General features: G+C 42.7%; 1 protein-coding gene across 2 annotated transcripts in view; it reads right to left on the bottom strand.

Annotated features, from left to right (window-relative positions):
* The window catches only part of VIRMA (vir like m6A methyltransferase associated), a 731,013-nt gene that overhangs the window by 340,455 nt on the left and 370,915 nt on the right, over window positions 1–19,643 (bottom strand). For both annotated transcript variants that reach the window (XM_078687022.1, XM_078687023.1), the window contains exons 15-16: window positions 7,570–7,805; window positions 6,747–6,999 (exon numbers count right to left, since the gene is read on the bottom strand). In XM_078687022.1, coding sequence (XP_078543148.1) covers window positions 6,747–6,999; window positions 7,570–7,805 — 489 coding nt within the window. The remainder of the gene's footprint in view (window positions 1–6,746; window positions 7,000–7,569; window positions 7,806–19,643) is intronic.

Raw genomic sequence — 19,643 nt, 5'->3', positions numbered from 1 at the left:
GTACCCATTGTGACACCACAATGTTAGAACAGATCATCCACTACATTATGAAGAAGGTCCTATTTGCTATTGGTGGATGACATCCTGCCCAATAAATGTGCTGTGAAATTATCCTTGACCACAAGCTGAGCTGCTGACCAATTCCTCTATTGCATAGTGTCATGCTTCTAGTGCTCCTTTGTACAGCTGAACAGAGCCTATTATTAACTGTTTGTACGGATGAAACAGCACAGATGCACTTGCCTATCAGCATCTGAAACTAAATATTACTAACTTTCAGGAGAAGCTTGAGAGCTCACAGCTCCAAAACACAGATGTGAGTCATTGATTCATCGATGACCAGTGGGTAATGCACTTTAAGTTTCACCCCAATGCCCGGAGAGATGCATCTGTGAAAATCTGCACTTAATGTGAAGCATGTCTGGAAGGAAGAAACACAGTGGTATTTGCTTAGTCAACCCACGTTTGCAGAAAAACTAATAGAGGAAGTGAAATGCTGTCTGTAAGCCTACCACAATAATGATCCACTCCAACCCCAGGTAACATTTGAGTGCTATCATGTACAGTCAAGAGTATGGTTTCAGGAACATACAAGACATCATACGGCCTAACAGACAAAAAACTGCCATGGCCCTCTGACATGGAATGTTAAAAGTTGGAAACCATCTCACTTATATTCTATAACCTTTCCATGGATGTGCTTGCATGTAGCTTGGAGATAGCCAGAGTTGCACCTCAATGGGTTTACATATAATTAGACAAGATTTCTTCTTTTTGAAAAAGAAACCCAGCTCGTGCAAAAGCTTGATTGCACTGCACAGTTAGGTCAATTGAACCTTTCGTCAGGAGGCCATCAAGAGCCAATCATCCAAATATGGGAAGGGAAGTGACGATAGGCCAGAAGCACTGCCATACTCTTTGTAAACATCCTTGGTGCCAAAACCCCCTTAAAGGGCAGGACTTTGAACTGAAAATGCAAATCCCAATAATAACCTCATATTCCGGGATGCTTGGAAATCTGGACATGGAAATAACCAACCAGTCCTGCTCCTGGCATGCCTGAGTAACTTACTGTAAAGTTAGCATCTTGAAAGTCTAGGATGAGATGGTGACCTCCACCTTTCTTTGGGATAAGGAAGTACTGGAAAAAGAAAATTGGCTCTTCTTTGACCGAGTAACAACTCTGTTAGCAACAAATATGACACCTCCATCAAGATGTTTGGGTGGGAGAGGGGCAACAGTATATAGGCTCTTTTTGATTAGTCTTAACAATATACTAATTCTGGTGCACAAAATGATGACCGTAGTTCATCAAGTGTCTGTATTGCTGAAGAAAGAGTTCTTCTTGAAACTTTAAAAGAATAATCCATTTTATCCCCCCAAATATTTGTTGGACATTTAAAAGCATATCAAATAAATGGGTTCGTACATCACTATAAAATTCAGTTATACACTTTGACCCCTGTCATTTCCGCACAATGCTAAAACTTAATAAATAGGTCACAGTGTCAACTGTGCCTTAATTCCTTTGAATAATCTTCCTGGATGCAAAAATGCCACCACAGATGAACCAGAATTAAGGATTTTCAATCCCAATAAATCGAGACATTTCAATTTCCAATCCGAATAATTCAAGACCGTTCAATTTCCAATCTGGAGGGATTAAAAAGCAGAAGCTTGCTTATGCCAAAACAAAGCGTGAACAATTACACTCTCTGGTCTTGGGTACACAGACAAAGAATGTGGGCCCGAAGGTGCCGGTCTGTGTTTCCAAGTCACCATTAAGGACACCATGATAGTCGCACGCTGAGGGCGTAGCTCAAGTATACAGTAAATGATTTTGTAAAGCCTTATTAGAGGGTACAATACATCTGATGTTTGTTTTTCTGCCAAGAGATTATTGAATAGGGATTACCGACTAGACAGTGTAAAGGGGAATGGCAAAATCTGCAGCTGAACCAGTATGTAATGGGCTTGGTTATACTGATGGTGAGGAGCAGATGGGGTAACTGTCTCAGGAGATAGATCTAAAACACTTGCATTCTGCAAGGCCATGCACATGAAACTATCAATAAACTCATTAAAGGTTCTTGCCTTCAGTGTGAACACTATCATCTACATTCCTTGGAGGAAGACGAGAGTATGAAATGCCATCAAAGTCAGATCCAAATAGATTGGACATTTTGTGGAGGTGTCTTGTCTGGAAGAATAAATCTGGGGAAAAACAGACTCTCTAAGATAAGACTCAGTCTTAATTCTAGCCAATTTTAGAAAGCATTCATCAGAGATGGGTATTCTCCTCAGTGCCATCAGACTCCAAGTATGGTGACTACAGGGCGAGGTGCACTGGACATAGTAAGTTGGTACGAACCCAGCAGCTAAGGAGGAAGAACAGTATAGAAGCTAGGGCTGAAGCAAACAACTTTGAAATGGAGTTTGCTGAGGATCTGTAGTCGTCTTGTCAGATTTCGAGAGTGTGTATGAGGGTGGAGGAATGAAAGTGGCCAATATATCCCTTAAGAAAACTTGAATATGCTCCACAAATGTTTCATTTGGAGGAAGGCCTACTTGAAGAATCTCTTTTAGAGAATGGGTTCAAAGAAGAGGAGGTTTCACTGAATTTCATGTGCTTTCTGGGCAAGCACTTGGAAGAAGAGTAGTGTTCTCTGTTGTACTTCTTGTGACAGCTCTTGAAGAAAGTGCAAAGTATTCTCTACATCTATAAAGAGATTTTGTTTGTCCCTTGAAGGAAGCAGTCAGGTGGGTCATTCTCTCTGCATATACACATTATGAAGAGACATCGGCCATGCCAAAATGCAAATGACCAACATTCACTTTTAATAGGCACGATTATACTTTAAGTCTGGGGAGTTAGGAGTTGGCGTGTTTCCAAAACAAACAAGTACACCCAAAATCTTTTAAATGAAAAAAACTGAAATAACAGTTTAGCTCAGGATCCTAAATCGATAGAGGCACAGAAAGTGAGGAACAGACATCATTGACACCTTATATGGTAAGCTAATGTCACAGCTGGAGGGCCCATGGTGAATTATGAGACACCCAATCAGTGCCACATGGTGCCAATGTTGGTCAGCAGAACCACATTTCCATAACACAGAATTTACACACAAAAAAGGCAATATTTCTGATAGTTGGGCAATGTCTTTATCTTTCACACTTACTGTACTTTTTTGCATTCTATAACAAATATGAAACTATATATATATATATATTACATACTAGCGATAGCCAGTAGGTATATATAGTTAGGACCTAGTTTCCATAGGAAATCCACAACATTCTATTGGGAATAACTTTGGCGTCGATTGAGGAAATTGCGTGAAATTTTCCAAACATTTGGCTAGCTCGGTTCTGCTCCTTCCCTGAAAGTTTTGGAGGGATTCGTCAAGCAGGGGCCGAGAAAAAAGGGGGTCCCAAAACCTGTTTTCCCCATGTTAATTTCGATAGGACGTTCAGACACGGCTACAGCCCGAACCGCTGAATGGAATTACACCAAACTTTGCAAAATTGTAGGGACTGGAACGCAGAAGTAACTTTTCTATATTTGGTGAAAATTGCTCCAGTGGTTTTTATGAAAATTAACTTCCCAAAAATGTATATGTCTATATGTGTGCTTTGAGCGCTTACCTGTACGCGTACCGGGGAGCGCACCCGGCGCGCCACGGAAGTGCGCGAGCGGAAAGCTGATTGGCTCTCGGGTGTCTGTGAACATTCAAAACGGTCCGGAGAGTCCGCCACCTTGTGTCTCGGTAGAACCGAGACACAAGAGGTGAAAAACAAAAGGGGAAAACTATAAAAGGGGGCAGGGTAGAGACCCACTGACCCCCTAGGTTTTCTCAGGGGGGATTCCTCAAGCAGGGGCCGAGAAAAAAGGGGGTCCCAAAACCTGTTTTCCCCATGTTAATTTCGATAGGACGTTCAGACACGGCTACAGCCCGAACCGCTGAATGGAATTACACCAAACTTTGCAAAATTGTAGGGACTGGAACGCAGAAGTAACTTTTCTATATTTGGTGAAAATTGCTCCAGTGGTTTTTATGAAAATTAACTTCCCAAAAATGTATATGTCTATATGTGTGCTTTGAGCGCTTACCTGTACGCGTACCGGGGAGCGCACCCGGCGCGCCACGGAAGTGCGCGAGCGGAAAGCTGATTGGCTCTCGGGTGTCTGTGAACAATCAAAACGGTCCGGAGAGTCCGCCACCTTGTGTCTCGGTAGAACCGAGACACAAGATGTGAAAAACAAAAGGGGAAAACTATAAAAGGGGGCAGGGTAGAGACCCCCTGACCCCCTAGGTTTTCTCAGGGGGGCCTAGGAGGACCCAGAAGGGCAAAAAAACTTTTTTTTTTTTTTTTTTTAATTTCGCGGAGTACGCGCTGGGTGCGATGCCATGTACGCTTACAGGTACGCGTGCTGAGCGTACCACGGGGAAAACCAAAAACAAAATTATTTTTGGGCCTGGGGGGTCCTTGTGGGACCCCCTGAGCAGGCCTAGGGGGTCAGGGTGCCTCTACCCTGCCCCCTTTGCGTGTTTTGCACCTTTGTTTCACTGCTTTCTTGTGCCTTGGTTCTATCGAGGCACAAGATGGCTGCCAACACTTCCTGGTTTGGAGTGTTGACAGACCGTGGCAGCCAATCAGCATGCCTTTCATTGGCTGTCAACACTTCTAACCAGGAAGTGTTGGCATTCATCTTGTGCTAGGTAGACCGAGGCACAAAAGAAGCAGAAAAACAAACGTGTAGAATGCAAAAAGGGGGCAGGGTAGAAACAACCTGACCCCCCCTAAGGCTGCTCAGGTGGTCCCACAAGGATATTAACATATTTAAACGTTATCCGCTAATAGAATTCGCATTTAAAAAACCTTGCAAATTCACTGAAAAAAACATAGGTTTCAGGCCTTATATAGATAGGAATTAGCATATAAAAAACCTTTGAAATTCACTGAAAAAACCATAGGTTTCAGTCCTTATATAGTTAGGAATTAGCATTTAAAAAAACATTGAAATTGCTCCTATATAGTTAGTTGTACTAACTATATTTCGCACACCCGCAATCCACTGCTGATGATGTCACATATGACATCATTCATGACATGGTCAGTGACATCACTGATGAAATCTCAAATGACATCAATGATGACATCACTGATGACATCATCGACGTGACAATCAGATACACCTTTTCATACACTAATAAAATCTTTCATCACTCTTTGTAAAATACAGAGTATCATATTTGAATCCATTTACACAGCAATACAAGTATTTAAAAACCCACTCATTGATTCCTAGATGTATACACACATCTAATCACTTACCTGTAGATTCACTCATACATGATGTCAATGAACAATAGAACACTATCAAAAATACTTATACACCTATACCGACATTACACACCAGCACACAACCTATTCACATATGAAGTTATCCTACTCACTTATGCAAACAATGGATCATACTTACATACTTACTTAGCTACACACTTATACAAACACCACTTCATCTATTCATTTAGATAGTAAGTCATATTTAGTATATTATAAAATCATTATTACAAGTATACAGTTATCCATACAGTCAATCGCACAATCATTGAGTCTTATGTATACTTATCTATATACAACTGACACATACACTGCCTTTTATTTTTCTATTTTGTTGGACATGTACCATTGAGAAATATATTTGCTCATCACCACACCCATAAAGATATTCATTCACCCAAACAACTGTTAGAAGATGTAGTTTTAACTTCATATATCTAGTGAATCAACTATTCACACATCTTTAGGCAGTCACCCCCCCCCCACCGAACCACACACACATTCACTCTCCCATACAAATACTCAGTTAACTAATCAATAACTAATATAGACTTTCACTTAGCTAGTAACCAACTGGAGAACCAGTGTACACAACAACTGACAAAGTGATACAGATATTCAAAAAGTTTATTCACTATCCACTATATTTAGTGAGACACTATAAATTGGTCAAGTAAACAGTCAATTACACTGCTACTAAATCCTCCATCCAAATATTTATTTTTATATATGCACTCATTCTTCAATGCAAATTGCTATATATATAATGCATATTTAAATAACGAAGCAAACCACATTCACTGGATGATGTCATCAGTGATGTCATTTGAGATGTCATCAGTGATGTCACTGACCATGTCATGAATGATGTAATATGTGACATCATCAGCAGTGGATTGCGGGTGCGCGAAATATAGTTAGTACAACTAACTATATAGGAGCAATTTCAATGTTTTTTTTAAAATGCTAATTCCTAACTATATAAGGACTGAAACCTATGGTTTTTTCAGTGAATATATATATATCTATATATAGATATAGATATAGATATATATATATATAAATATATATTCCCAGTAGAAAGCGCATGCCAAAACGCATAGGTCATTCTCTTTGTATGCACCCCTGCACTTTGCTGTTTCTGGCTTCGTAACAATGAGGCTTGCTGTAATAACTAAGCCCTTCGTTGCCAGGACCTGTTTGTGCCGTCCTTCTGTATCGCCCTGGGATTGTGTGAAAGTTTTGAGTAAATGGCAGTGTGTGTACACGTACACGTACACACACACACACACACACACACACACACACACACAGAAATCTTGCAAGTGCATGCACAATTTATCAATTTTCAGTAGCCCACCATTGGAAACACTTATCGACTTAATAATATACTGTACCTGGTCACAGAGGCACTGCAAGATGGAAGCAACATATTCAGCACACTGCAAGTGAATAACATTGTCTCCAGCAGTTCGCATGAGAGTCAGGAGATCTAAGAAAACTTCAGTGTATCTTTCATCTCCTTTACAAGTTCCATTTACAAGGTATAACATCACTACTTTACATGCTCTGTGGGAAGCGAGAGCATCAAGCAGGCCAAGTAGGCGAGCAGTTTGCCCAGTGTACTGTTTTGCTTTCACTTCTGTACCACTGAAAATGTAAGACAAGAGAGTTATTATAATACAAAGTGCAACAGAAACAACATAATGCATGGAGGCAAATATGTTTCTGCTAAAGCCATCCTACAGACTGTTTCTGAAATTTCATTACCAAACCTCCCAAAGGGATACTTTTCATTTCACCTGGCTACAAGCACAATTTTTTAAATATTAAGTAGGAGTTGGTCGCAGGAAAGGCTGAGACATGTATTAGAACACCATTTTGTACAACTGAGACTGCTATTTGATAGGTGCTGCCTTCAGCTTCAGCTGTAAACAGTACCTTCGCATATGCCCCTTTTGCCCAGCCTCTATGGGCACCACGCATTTATTTTTCTAAAGGATTTTAAATAGCGCAAACCGCGCCACAAGTCCAACTAAGCACTTCACAAGAAACATATAGCAAGCATATTAAAAATAGGCACAGACTGTTGTCAAGTACACTAATATCAGTAACTAGGGTGGTAGGTGCTATCTGAACACATGCAGTGTGTCCATTCCTTATCGACATCTGGACAAGCACATTTCAAAAGATTAATACAGTGAAATGTAAAACAAATACCTCTGTAAATCTTCTACAATCAGATCCAGTACCGTCCTCATGATGAGAAGAGCTGTAGGGGATGCAAGATCGCACAGCTGGATGCATATACGCCTCACCATGTGCTGGAGAGGCTGGCAGGAAGACCCTGAGAAAGAGCGCACTATGTCCTGCAGCAGTTTGGCTTGCACATGAAGATGCACGCTCCACAGCTTTCTGGTGTTCAGGGCCACAGCTATATCTGTAGGTTCAATAGCCTGGTGGAAAAAAGGAACCAAGGTATACTACATTAGAATATTTATATGGCTTGTACATACCAAAAAGCAAATAAATAAAAAATGGAAAAAATCTGGGCACGAAAACAGTTGTTTCTACTGTAGCAACAATTTATGGTACATTTAACTACAGAACTGGTCTAACCTCGTTAATGCCATGATTAGTCTGCACACAGACAACATCTTGCATTCCTTACTGTCACTTTCAAGGTGTTTTGTCTCACATATCTATGGTGACTTGTACTTCACGGTGGAGGAGAGAAACCATAGAGAAGCACATCATGAACACATGCTGAACAATGAAAACTAAACAAAAGAATTCTTTTTTTCCTCTCAGTTCGTTACCACTCCGATCCAGCTGCATATATTTAAAATGGTTCAGAGCATTTCACGATCAAGACATGGGCTTCGCTAGAACAGGTCATGACAGCTGATGAGAGAGAATAAATACATGGGCTGGTGGTAACACCCAGATGTAGTCGGTCATTAGAGGCATTTAAGCAGACCTGTGCCAAATTCTGCATTTCCCATCTCCTGTGTCATTTGGTATTACACAACTGATTTTTTACCATCTACCAAAAGAACTACTGAGTATTTGCTTATCTTGGCATTACAATGGCTTTTTTAAAAAAACATTTCCCATCTAGGTCTGAGGATTTCAGTTGTTTCATGGGCCTTAGCAAGCTCATTGGGCTAAGTTTTCGGACAAAGTAAATTTGTTCAGTGACAACCATTATACTCCACAAACTAAATCATGTTTTCATAGTTACTTCATTTTCTCAAAATGCACTATGTATATGTACTGTCAAAGAATGTATATGGGGTGGATAAATCGAATATAAACAATGAGATTCTATCAATGTGGTGGATGTGATTATTTTATTTGTATTTTTCAATTATTAAAAGTGAAGACCTACTGTCTTTAGGGTGAGAGAAGCCCTCTCTGCAGATGGCAGATAGAGAGCACTATGTGCTTTTAAAATACTCCTCACACACTATGAATCCCATAGTGTCATGCTTCATCATAGGGGTCTTCCCATCCCTCTACAGGGCGGGGCGTGCTACGACCTACGGACTACGCGGGAGCACTTGAGTTTTTGACGATAGGCTATGTGTAATGTGAGGACAGTGTTAGGTGATGGGGTGTAGGGACCTATATACGTGAAAGAGTGGTGTAAAAAAAATTAAAGTACCCTGGCTAGTCGAAAAAATTAATTTAATGGCTTCGCTGGCTGGGAAAGTTAAAAGGGGGTAGATAAGTAGAACAAAATGTGTTGTCTACTTGGTCGACATGACATGTTTCGTAGGCAGTCCCCTCCTGCCTACTCCTCAGGACCTCTGTTGGTCCCTACTAAAAATACTCAGTTGTAAATATATATTATATGCCTACAGTCCTAAAACCTGGTGGCAAAAATCAGCTGCCTGGTTTTTCCTCGGGGCTTGAGTGGGCCGTGTTGAGGCGAGAAAAAAACAATATGACCTCTTGTGGTCCCTGTGGAGAGAAAATAAAAGGAAAAACAGAGAAAAATATAATTTGTAATTCATATATGAGGAAATGTTTTTCACATAGTTCTCAAGACCCATTCATTGCGTGAGTCACATTGTGGCATGGTATCCAAAAGCACATTAGACTTAATATGCTTTAAAAGAATCTATTTTTCAACAGAGAACCAGTAATATCTAATTCATAATTCTGGTCCGTGGGCAAAGTCGCCCTCCAAACATTCACACTGACAAAAGCGGACACCTAGACACACATACACCTTGCGGGGGGACCCGTTCTATGTGGGTCTGCTTCAAAAAAGGGGGTGGGTGGTGTTGGTTCCCCTATGAAGTTCCATTAAAGTACTTAGTCAATGAATAAACGAAAATGCCCTTAAATTGGTCATTTGGCCCGTTTAAGGGCATTTTCGTTTATTCATTGACTAAGTACTTTAAGTACTTTAGGTTTTAGGACTGTAGGCATATAATGTGAGAAGTTGGCCTGATATATGATGCTCACTAATTCTAGTGATCACCTTGTATCAGTCCAAACAACCCTTATGGTGATTGGTTGTAAGTCAACCTTATAGACCAGCTATCCTAATGGTAGCATGGACAAAGCAGTCTTAGGCTAAACTCTTTTGGCATATGAAGCCAGCTGTTTTACCACAATATAACCCCTTGAATACCAGGTGAAAGGACACCACACAGGTTGTTATGAAAATAAACAATATATTTATTAATAACAAACACCTCTGAACTCTTTATGAGATCAGAGGGCTAAGCACATGACAATCTCTTAGGAAAAATACGATTAAGTTTCACAAATTACAATGGTGCCCTATGGGCACGACAAACCATATACTAAGTAAGTGGAATGTGAAAGTCGATAGAAGAAATGGAGCTGTCCAGAGGCTGCAGGTTCGCTAGGACTACGCTATCTTCACCTTAGGTAAGTAATAGGAGGCCCACGGGAAGCGTGTGCAGAGTGTGAACTCACACGCGAGATGCGTAACAACGTCTATGGACAGTACAGTTCAAGAAAAAGGTGAGTACGGACAATCCTGACTAGGTAGGACTAAAACGACTGTGGAACTGGACACTATGACAGTTAAACTAACCTTGAGCACTGAAATGATCTCGTTACCTCACCCACGGGCTGCGGGTGCATAGGTGTCAAAGTGTGTCGGGTTCTCGCGTTGAAGTCTATGGAGCCTGGAGGAAAAGATGCTGCAGGCGACCAGGAGGAAGATGTCCGGTGCGATCCGAGGGTGGATCGGTGAAGAAGAGGACCTGAAAGCAGAGGGGACAATGTTCAAAGTCACTAGCCAGTGACTGGAGTGGAACCAGGAAGGAACCAGATGTCGTCGTCGCGATCAGGTGAAGAGTGGACGCTTGTCTCTGCAGCCACGTGGACCAGGAGGTGTCTTCGACGACCAGAATGGAGGCACGAGCTGTCCCACGCAGGCTCTCGCTGTCGGCGGTGTTGGATGCGGAATCGGCGTCAACAGGCCTTGGCAAAGGCAACCCACGCGGTGAGTTGAAACAGCATCTGGAGTGGACCAGGAGGGTCCGGGGTGCTCCTCTTTTGGAAGGGAGCAAGGGCCAGTCTGGAGCAACCAGACCAGCAGTGAAGATTTCAAAGTTCGTCGTCTAGGAGGCCACTAGCCAGCCGGCAAGTGACCAGACAACGTGTCAAGCAGCAAACAAGCAGAAGGGCCCCACGCAGATCTCGTGGATGCGGGAGGGCTGGTCTTCGGTGCAGGAGCTGCTCGGGGCTGGGGTTTCTCAGTCCCCAAAGCACTTGGTCGAGTTTACCTCGGGAGTCGTGCTGAAAGCGAAGTGCAGGTTCTTTCAAGAGGGCCGGTCTCACGTGTCTCGTCGCACCCACGGATCTCAGCTGTGCTGCAGATGTAGGTAGAGGTCGGAGAGGTATGGGAATCCGGGTCTCGTCGGGCTCTGTAGTCTGGATCCTCGAGGGAAGACGACAAAGTGAAGCCGCTGGACACTGATGGTGCCTGCAGTTGCAGGGTGGACACTCCTTGCCCACAAGGGAGATTCTTCCGTCTTCTGTGGAGCAGAACGTCGAAGTCCAGAGTTTCTTCTTGTAGAATTGTTCAGGATAATCTAATCTGGAATGGGACCAGCTCCTACCTTTATTCTCCTAAAGGGGGCTGCACTACTGACTAGGTCCCTCCCCTGGGTGGGATCAGGAAGGGGGGTGGCTACACCCCCTATCCTTTGTCCGGTTTCGCGCCAGAGCTGGGGCAGGGATGCCCCATCAAGATGCCCCAGCAACTGGTTTGAACCGGTGTATGCACAGGACACCTTGTGTGCCCCGGGCATGTCTCATTCCTTTCAGGCCTGTCCTACCCAATACACAAAATCCTGTCTGGGGTGGTGCCAACACCTTCCAAGGCAGGAAACCCTTTGTCCAAGCCTCCCTCGCTGGAAGGACTCCCAGCAGCAGGAGGTCAGACTTGTGTCTGTGGTGGCAGCATCCATTTTGTGATGCCAAGACTCGAGTTAACTTTAACCGGGGTTCACAGTTACATACATGTCGTGTCCCTCTAGAAGGGTGGAATGCTACCCCCGTCGCCAGAATTGGTGAGGGGGTAGTATTCCAATTCGTATGACACCTTACTCGACATGTTTTGATAATGTTATACCAAAGTTAGCATTTAACCGCGAGGATTATAATGCACTTCAGAGTATATAGTATAGCGTTATCATGGAACAGCTATTAGGACTTGGTTCCGCAAGCTGCAGACGGGCTCAGCTCATGCCAGAGCACCATCTCACATAATTCCAAGCACTCTGCCTTCAGGATTGATAAGGCCTGCCATAGGAGTGACTGATAGGAATATATGTGTCCATTTTAGGGTTAGATATAGGTATACTATATCTATAGCGAAGGGTGATTACACCACCTTGCCACAGCTGTCTTGGCAGCCAGTTGTGTCAGTTTTGGGATGGCCAGCCAGGGGTGGCATAATACATGCTGCAGCCCCTGGTAGGCTCTGGGTACACCTATGCCCTGGGTACCTAAGGTACACTGTACAGGGACTTATAAGGTGACTCAGTATCCAATTAGATATGTACCTAGGGTACATGGAGTCCATTTTAACAGAGAGAGCAGGAAGCCTGGGGTCCTGAATAGCAGGATCCCAGGCCAACTAAGTCAAATACCAGCAAAACACTAGGCAAAAAGTTGGGGGTAACCATAGTCAGATATCCACCTTCCTACATATAATATATATTTACAACTGAGTATTTTTAGTAGGGACCAACAGAGGTCCTGAGGAGTAGGCAGGAGGGGACTGCCTACGAAACATGTCATGTCGACCAAGTAGACAACACATTTTGTTCTACTTATCTACCCCCTTTTAACTTTCCCAGCCAGCGAAGCCATTAAATACATTTTTTCGACTAGCCAGGGAACTTTACATTTTTTTACACCACTCTTTCACGTATATAGGTCCCTACATCCCCCATCACCTAACACTGTCCTCACATTACACATAGCCTATCGTCAAAAACTCAAGTGCTCCCGCGTAGTCCGTAGGTCGTAGCACGCCCCGCCCCGTAGAGGGACGGGAAGACCCCTATGATGAAGCATGACACCATGGGATTCATAGTGTGTGAGGGGTATTTTAAAAGCACAGTGCTCTCTATCTGCCATCTGCAGAGAGGGCTTCTCTCACCCTAAAGACAGTAGGTCTTCACTTTTAATAATTGAAAAATACAAATAAAATAATCACATGCACCACATTGATAGAATCTCATTGTTTATATACAGCATATAGGAGGGTGATTCTATCACTACTGCCTCTGCACTTCCTCTTCTGTTTTTTGGGTGGATAGATTGAGCCTTACTACAGATGTTTATCTTTTTACAGGTAAAAGATATTTTGGTCACTGGAGTTTCTGCAGAATTTATTTTCTAAATATATATGAGACAGGATTATCATGACAGCACACTCACATTTTTTAGCCCCAAAGACAATAAAAGTAACGACCTTTATACCAGTCATAAGGCCTGATATGCTGATTTGTTTATGTCAGCCTAAATCGGTGGGCAGGCCCAAAATTATAATGTAGCCCTATTTTTTTTTAACTTTTGATCTGGACTGGTAAATTTACCCTGTAAAGAAATATCTAGAAAATAGATATCTAACATCTAGGAACTCCCAATATTATATGGTTGATTCCACTTGAGTAGCATTGCCCTACTCCCAGTGTGTGTTGCCTATGATGAAGTATGCCATGATAAGTTATGGGTGAGGCGACCTCTCAAATATCTTTTCAGAATCCTTTAGGCTACTACTTTAACATACTGGTCAAGATTGACTTGTTTCCTATAGCAATCAAGTACCTTCGGTGTAATCATACGTTTAATAATTGTTCAGAGTTCAAGGGCCCATATGGCTCACTTTTTGTCACGGATGACTACTTCAAACCCTTTTTCCGAAACTGCCTCACAAGAAGTCTTGGCTCCCCTCCATGTTGTCATGCAGGAAGGGTTTCTTATTGGAGCACATTTGTAAGCAAATGGGTACAGGGTATTAAATAATTATGTATAATGTAGGGAGCCTTAATGGCTTCACCAAACGATAGAGGGTGCTATACGTTTTTAAAAGATATGATGTGGGCATAGCCTACTTGCAGAAAAAGTGACCTCCGTGATGCAGAGGATGCTAAAATCTGAAACAAATGGAGCGGTCAGTTACATTCCCCTCATAGGCTGGGTGGAAGTGTCTAAATGTGGGTGACCATGGACGTCCCTTTCTCCCTTAGTTACTTAAGAGGCAGATTTGGAGAGCAGATATATCCTCCTCTACGGTACTGTTGATGGGAAGGAAATATGCTTCATCAGCATATGTTCCTAATACTGATGATAAAATGTATTTCCCCAGAATACAGGAACTGTTGACCCTATATGTAGATGTTCCCATAATATGAGCAGGTGATTTCAACTTAGTACTAGATGGCAGTCTTGGCTGATGAGCTGCCCCCTCTAATCCTTCTGCGGAATGGAAGGGCACCAAGAATTGCTATGAAAACTGACCAGATCCGTATACAACAGGGGGATAGCACTGTGCCATATATCCGTACCTATTATTGGGCTTGGCAGATCCTCCATACAAAAAAATGGATATTTTCCCGAGGGTTGAGCAAGTATTTATAATGGAAAAATCAACTATCCTGAAACCTATATACATACATTATTTATATGGCCACTTCAAGTTCTTGCCAGCAACCCAAACAACTATAATTGCTTGGGGGAAAAGCTAAAAGATACATAGGGTAAAACTCTATGAAGGGAAATCACTAATGGAACTACATAAACTGAAAGGGTTCATAGCTTGGGACCGCATTGGAGTCAGACAAGTGCTGGATCTGTTGGAGGGACGTGAAATGAAACTGCTCTCAGCCGCCCTGCAGATTAAATATGATGGCACAAACCTGCATTTAAACTAAATACATACAGCTGAAACACGCACTACAGGCAAAGAGAGGGTGACATGGAGTGAGGTTCCATGAGTGCTCCTCACTGGAGAGTAGATTGGTAATGGAAGAAACTGTGTGTGTGTGTACGGGGGGTGCGAGGGTATCCCTGATCTACAGGAGCTTTAGCAACAAAACAGACAACGATGGGAAAATGATGTCGACAGCACAGAAGATATAGATTTTTGAGGCAGCTCTGATGCACCCGCGGGAAGTGGCAATAAAAAGACAAGTCACTTACTTGCACACTGTGGTTCTCCAGCATTGATATCTTTCATAGATTCACATGCTTGAATCTTCCCCGCTGCAGTAACAGTAATATAAGTAGTGCTAATGCATTAGCATTAAGATTCACAATGAAAACAATAGACATCTGTGAGAAAGTGCCATCTTTCTTGCATTGGTATGCCCCCACTTTTTCCTGAACTGCTGATGTGCTTTGACTGAGTGTGCCCTGGGCTCCTGCCAACCAGGTACCCAGGGGCCTGTGTTCCTTCCCTAAAACTGTATTGAAACTAAAACCCAATTGGCATCTCTGACCACTTATCAGCCCCTTGTAAATGGTACCCTAGGTACCCAGGGCATGGTGACCAGAGAAGACCCCTAAGGGCTGCAGCACTTATTGTGCCACCCTTAGGGGCCCTGTACCCTGATACCCACACACTGCCTTTGCAGGCTGATTGTCTAAGTGCAAACTAAACAGAGAGTCGACATGGCCCACATCCCTGTGTGCCATTCCCACAAACTCACTGCCCTGGCATACCTCAGTTACCCCACTAGCTAGGTGCCCTATGCCAGCGGTGTGGGCACAGGTGCATGAGCCCTGTGCCCCTACAGTACCCAGGGCCATTCCCGGGCACTGTAAGTGCAGTGCTGCCATTAAGAGTATATGGTGCTGGGGAGCGCCCGACGCGGCGAACCAAGATGGCCGCACCATAAGGAGCTCCGCGCTGACGAGCAGCGCTCGTTTTTGAAGGGCTCATTTCTACGCAGCGTTTCGGCTCCTAAACGATGGATTCTGCAGTCGGAAGCACCCTCCAACACATGGGTATGCTCTCCGCGTCTACCATGATGCCGTTCTGTTGATTTTAGACCAAAATGTTTCTCACTCGGTCACGGCCGCCATTTTGTTTTTTCCCTGCTTTCTTTCTGCAGCGTTTTTTTTCTCCTTCTTGCTGCTTTACTACTTTTTTCCTGCATTTTCTTGTGGACTCTTTGCCCTAGCATGCAACACATGTTTCCCTACACGACAAACCCCTTACATCCTTCGTTTTTTTAATGACTATTTCTTCACCACAGTCTTCGAACTGCGTCATGGCTCCTCAACTCTGCTAATATGCTTTCCAGATGCCGCTTTACGCTTTCTGGTCCACAATAGGGGTGTTTTTCATTTTTTCTTGCCGGACCTTACATGTTTTGCTCGCTTTGGTTCCTTAAATCGCCGGCTGCCACTTTAGTGATTTGTTTGCTTTCTGTTCGCCTGCTGGTGATTTTTTCACGATCCTCTGCTGCAATTACCTTCTGTTCTAGCTGGTGTTTTACGCCTTTGTACCATAATGGAGCCTCCGCATAACTCTAAGGTCCATGGAAATTCTTCTGTTTCACGCAAAGATGCTGCAGCTACTGCTAAGCACCTTAAAAAGGATCCTCCGTCTCCTTCTAAGTCCCCACTCCCTGTTACGCTGGAGGACATTATGGAGGAATTGCGTCTCATACGCCCCTTTATGACGGATACCACAACAACTCTCCAGAGGCTCGACGATAAATGGTCCAGTCTGGATTTGAGACTATCTGATGTGGAGCAAAAAGTCAGTGATGCCCAGGACGTTTTATCCAAGGTTGCCAGTCTTACCAAGGAAGTTGACCTGCTCAAAAGGACCTCCGAGGATTTGGAAAATCGCAATCGACGTAATAATTTGCGCATTTATGGTATTCCGGATGGTTCCGAGGGTCAGACATTATCCAGTTCTTGAAGACTCAGGTCCTCCCCATTACTGGCCACCCTAAGCACCTTGATGTCAATATTCAGCGGGCGCATCGCCTTGGACCAAAGAACTCCTCTTCTACTGCAAAACCCAGGGGCATTATTGCCTATTTCCTTCTTTACTCCGACCTCATGGCTATCCTTAATTCTGCTAAACAACATAAGCAGTTGCTTTGGTTTGGACAAAGTTTTTATCACACAGGATGTCTCTAAACCAACTGCAGCTCGGTGTAAGGAGTTTCTGGATTTGCTGCCTGCACTTCGATCGATGTACGCCCGATATAGCCTCATCCACCCCTGTTTTTTCAAAGTGACTTATAAAGAAAGAACTTTCAGCTTCGACGATCCGGCTGACCTTCGTAAATTCATCCACACTCAATGATAATCCATGGAATTCAGCAAACCCTAAATTTGTTGTTTTCATGTTTGTTTGTTAATACTGTTTAACACTTAATTCCTTGTTGTACTGTTGCCTTCATCCCTCTCTTGTTTTTTCTTGTTTTACAGGTTCCTCCTCTGTTGTCCTTGTTGAACAACTCAATTTTTATGCTGCTCCGATTTTTGTATTGTGCCGTTCGTTTCGCTGCCCCTCCTTCCTACCTGTTGGTAAGTTCCCTTCTCTTTTCTTAAATGGTTATTCATGGTTTTTATGACCTCCCTGTTTTTCTTCCTTTAATATTGTTTTTATATAACCATACATTTCTTGTTCTCTCCTGCTTGTGCGGTTGTCTTGTTCTCATTGCTCCCCTCCCACTTCATTGTCCTTCATTTAAGTGTTTTTTATGGCTAAAGTCCTCTGGCTTTTTGTCATCTTCTCTCTCTTATTCCATCTCTCTGGAGCTAATTTCTCCCATTCTTCTCCTTCTTCCCCCTTCCCCTGTCCTCTTCCTTTTTCCCTTCTCTCTCCTTTCCATTGATTCTCTTATTCTTTATGTTCTTCTTTCCATTTTCCTCCTCTTCTCTCTCCCCCTGGCAATACTCTTATAATTCACCCTTCTTCCTTTTATGCTTTTTTCTTGATATTCTCTACTGTGGTAATGCATTGTTTCTTTTTTTTCTATTTGCTTTCATCTTTTTGGTGGCTTCTACTCACTTTCATTCTTTCCATCAAACTACAATGTCCTTCTTTCTTACTCGCCATTTATTTTGACTTTTTTCATTTCATTTCCTTCTTTCCTAACTGGTATACGCTTTCTCGTTTCTCTTCTCTTTTCCTCCTACAATGAAAGGTTTTCGAATTATTTCTTGGAATGTTAAGGGTCTCTGAAACCCTATTAAAAAACAACGTATTTTGTCTCATCTTGCTCGTCTGAAATGTGAAATTGCTTTCCTGCAAGAAACGCATCTTTTTCCACAGTATTTACCCTCGTTGCGCAAACAATGGGTCAGAGGAGTTTAATGTTCTCCGGCTGTTCATAACAAAAATGGTGTTGTTATTTTATTTCACAAATCCTTGTCTGTTCAAATACAAAAGGAAATTTCTGATTCTAATGGTAGATAGTTGTTTTTGGACAGTATTGTTAATAATGTTCATCTTTCTCTTTGCAATGTTTATGGCCCTAATGACGTTGACCTCTCCTTTTGGAATGAGTTTTCTTCTCTTCTCTCTTCTGATGTGAGTGATGATCTTATTGTTGGGGGGGACTGTAACCAATGAATGGATCCTTTTTTGGACCGCAAGTCTCAAGTACGATATGTTATCAATAAAATGCAAAAGTCATTCCACAAGTCCATTTCCTCCAGAGGCCTAATTGATTCATGGAGAATGTCCCATCCCGATTCATTAGAATTTTCTTTTTTTTCTCCAGTGCATGCTTCCCATTCCCGAATTGACTAAATTTTTCTTTCACACCATGCTTTCCAATTTAGGACTAATTCCGAAATAGGCTCTATCCTCATCTCAGACCACGCACCCGTCATTTTAGATATGGACTATCCTTCTCCAATCCCTGCATCTCGCCGATGGCGTTTCAACAATTCACTACTGCTTGATCCCAATTTCACTGCACATTTTACACAATTCATGGATGAATTGTTTCACAACAATTTAGATACAACTTCTGATTTTCACTTTTTATGGGATGCTTTTAAGGCTGCTGCCCGTGGTTGTGTTATAGATTTTGTATCCCGAAAGAAGAAAAAGGCCCTCACTCAAGCATCTCAGTTCCTCAAACAAATTAAAGACCTTGAACATCTCTATTTCACTACCAATTCTCCTGATTCCCTTTCCTCCCTTATCAAGGCTAAGATGCAATTTAATAGGCATTCTTGGGATTCTGCCTCTAACCAGCTTCCTAACCCCTTTGATGCTTATGACGGAACGGTTCCGTCATCAGCATCGGTTGAGCTGTGCTGATGACGGAACCGTTCCGTCATGACCACACCCGTTCTTTAGAACCTTCAGCACAGCGCGAAAATTCGCGCCGAGCTGAAGGTGTTAAATTTAATGCCAAAATGTATGGGGGACGCAACAAAGCTGGTAAATCACTTGCGAATTACCTTACAATCAAGAAGCAAAAGTCTAAGATTGTCGTTATTAAGAACTCTCCGGGCTCTCCCCAATCCTCAGAAGCTAAGATTCTTGATTGTTTTGTTCAATACTATTCCTCCCTTTACACACCAGAGTCCAATCCTTCTCCCGAACAAATAGATTCCTTCTTTCATTCTATCCCTAACTCCTCTGATACCCGGGTTGATCTTTCTTCTCTTGATGTCCCTATTTCCGAAAAAGGCATTCTCATCGCGCTTGCCCTTCTTCCCAAGGATAAAACTCCTGGTCCGGACGGGTTTACAGTGCAATTTTTCCTTCATTTTAAGGCAGTTTTGGTTCCACATTTGCTCCATCT

This window comes from Lissotriton helveticus, chromosome 4_1 (genome assembly GCF_964261635.1).
Source record: "Lissotriton helveticus chromosome 4_1, aLisHel1.1, whole genome shotgun sequence".
NCBI classification, from domain to species: Eukaryota; Metazoa; Chordata; class Amphibia; order Caudata; family Salamandridae; genus Lissotriton; species Lissotriton helveticus.
The sequence above is the reverse complement of the archived record's forward strand: the minus strand, read 5'-3'. Positions and strand labels throughout refer to the sequence as shown.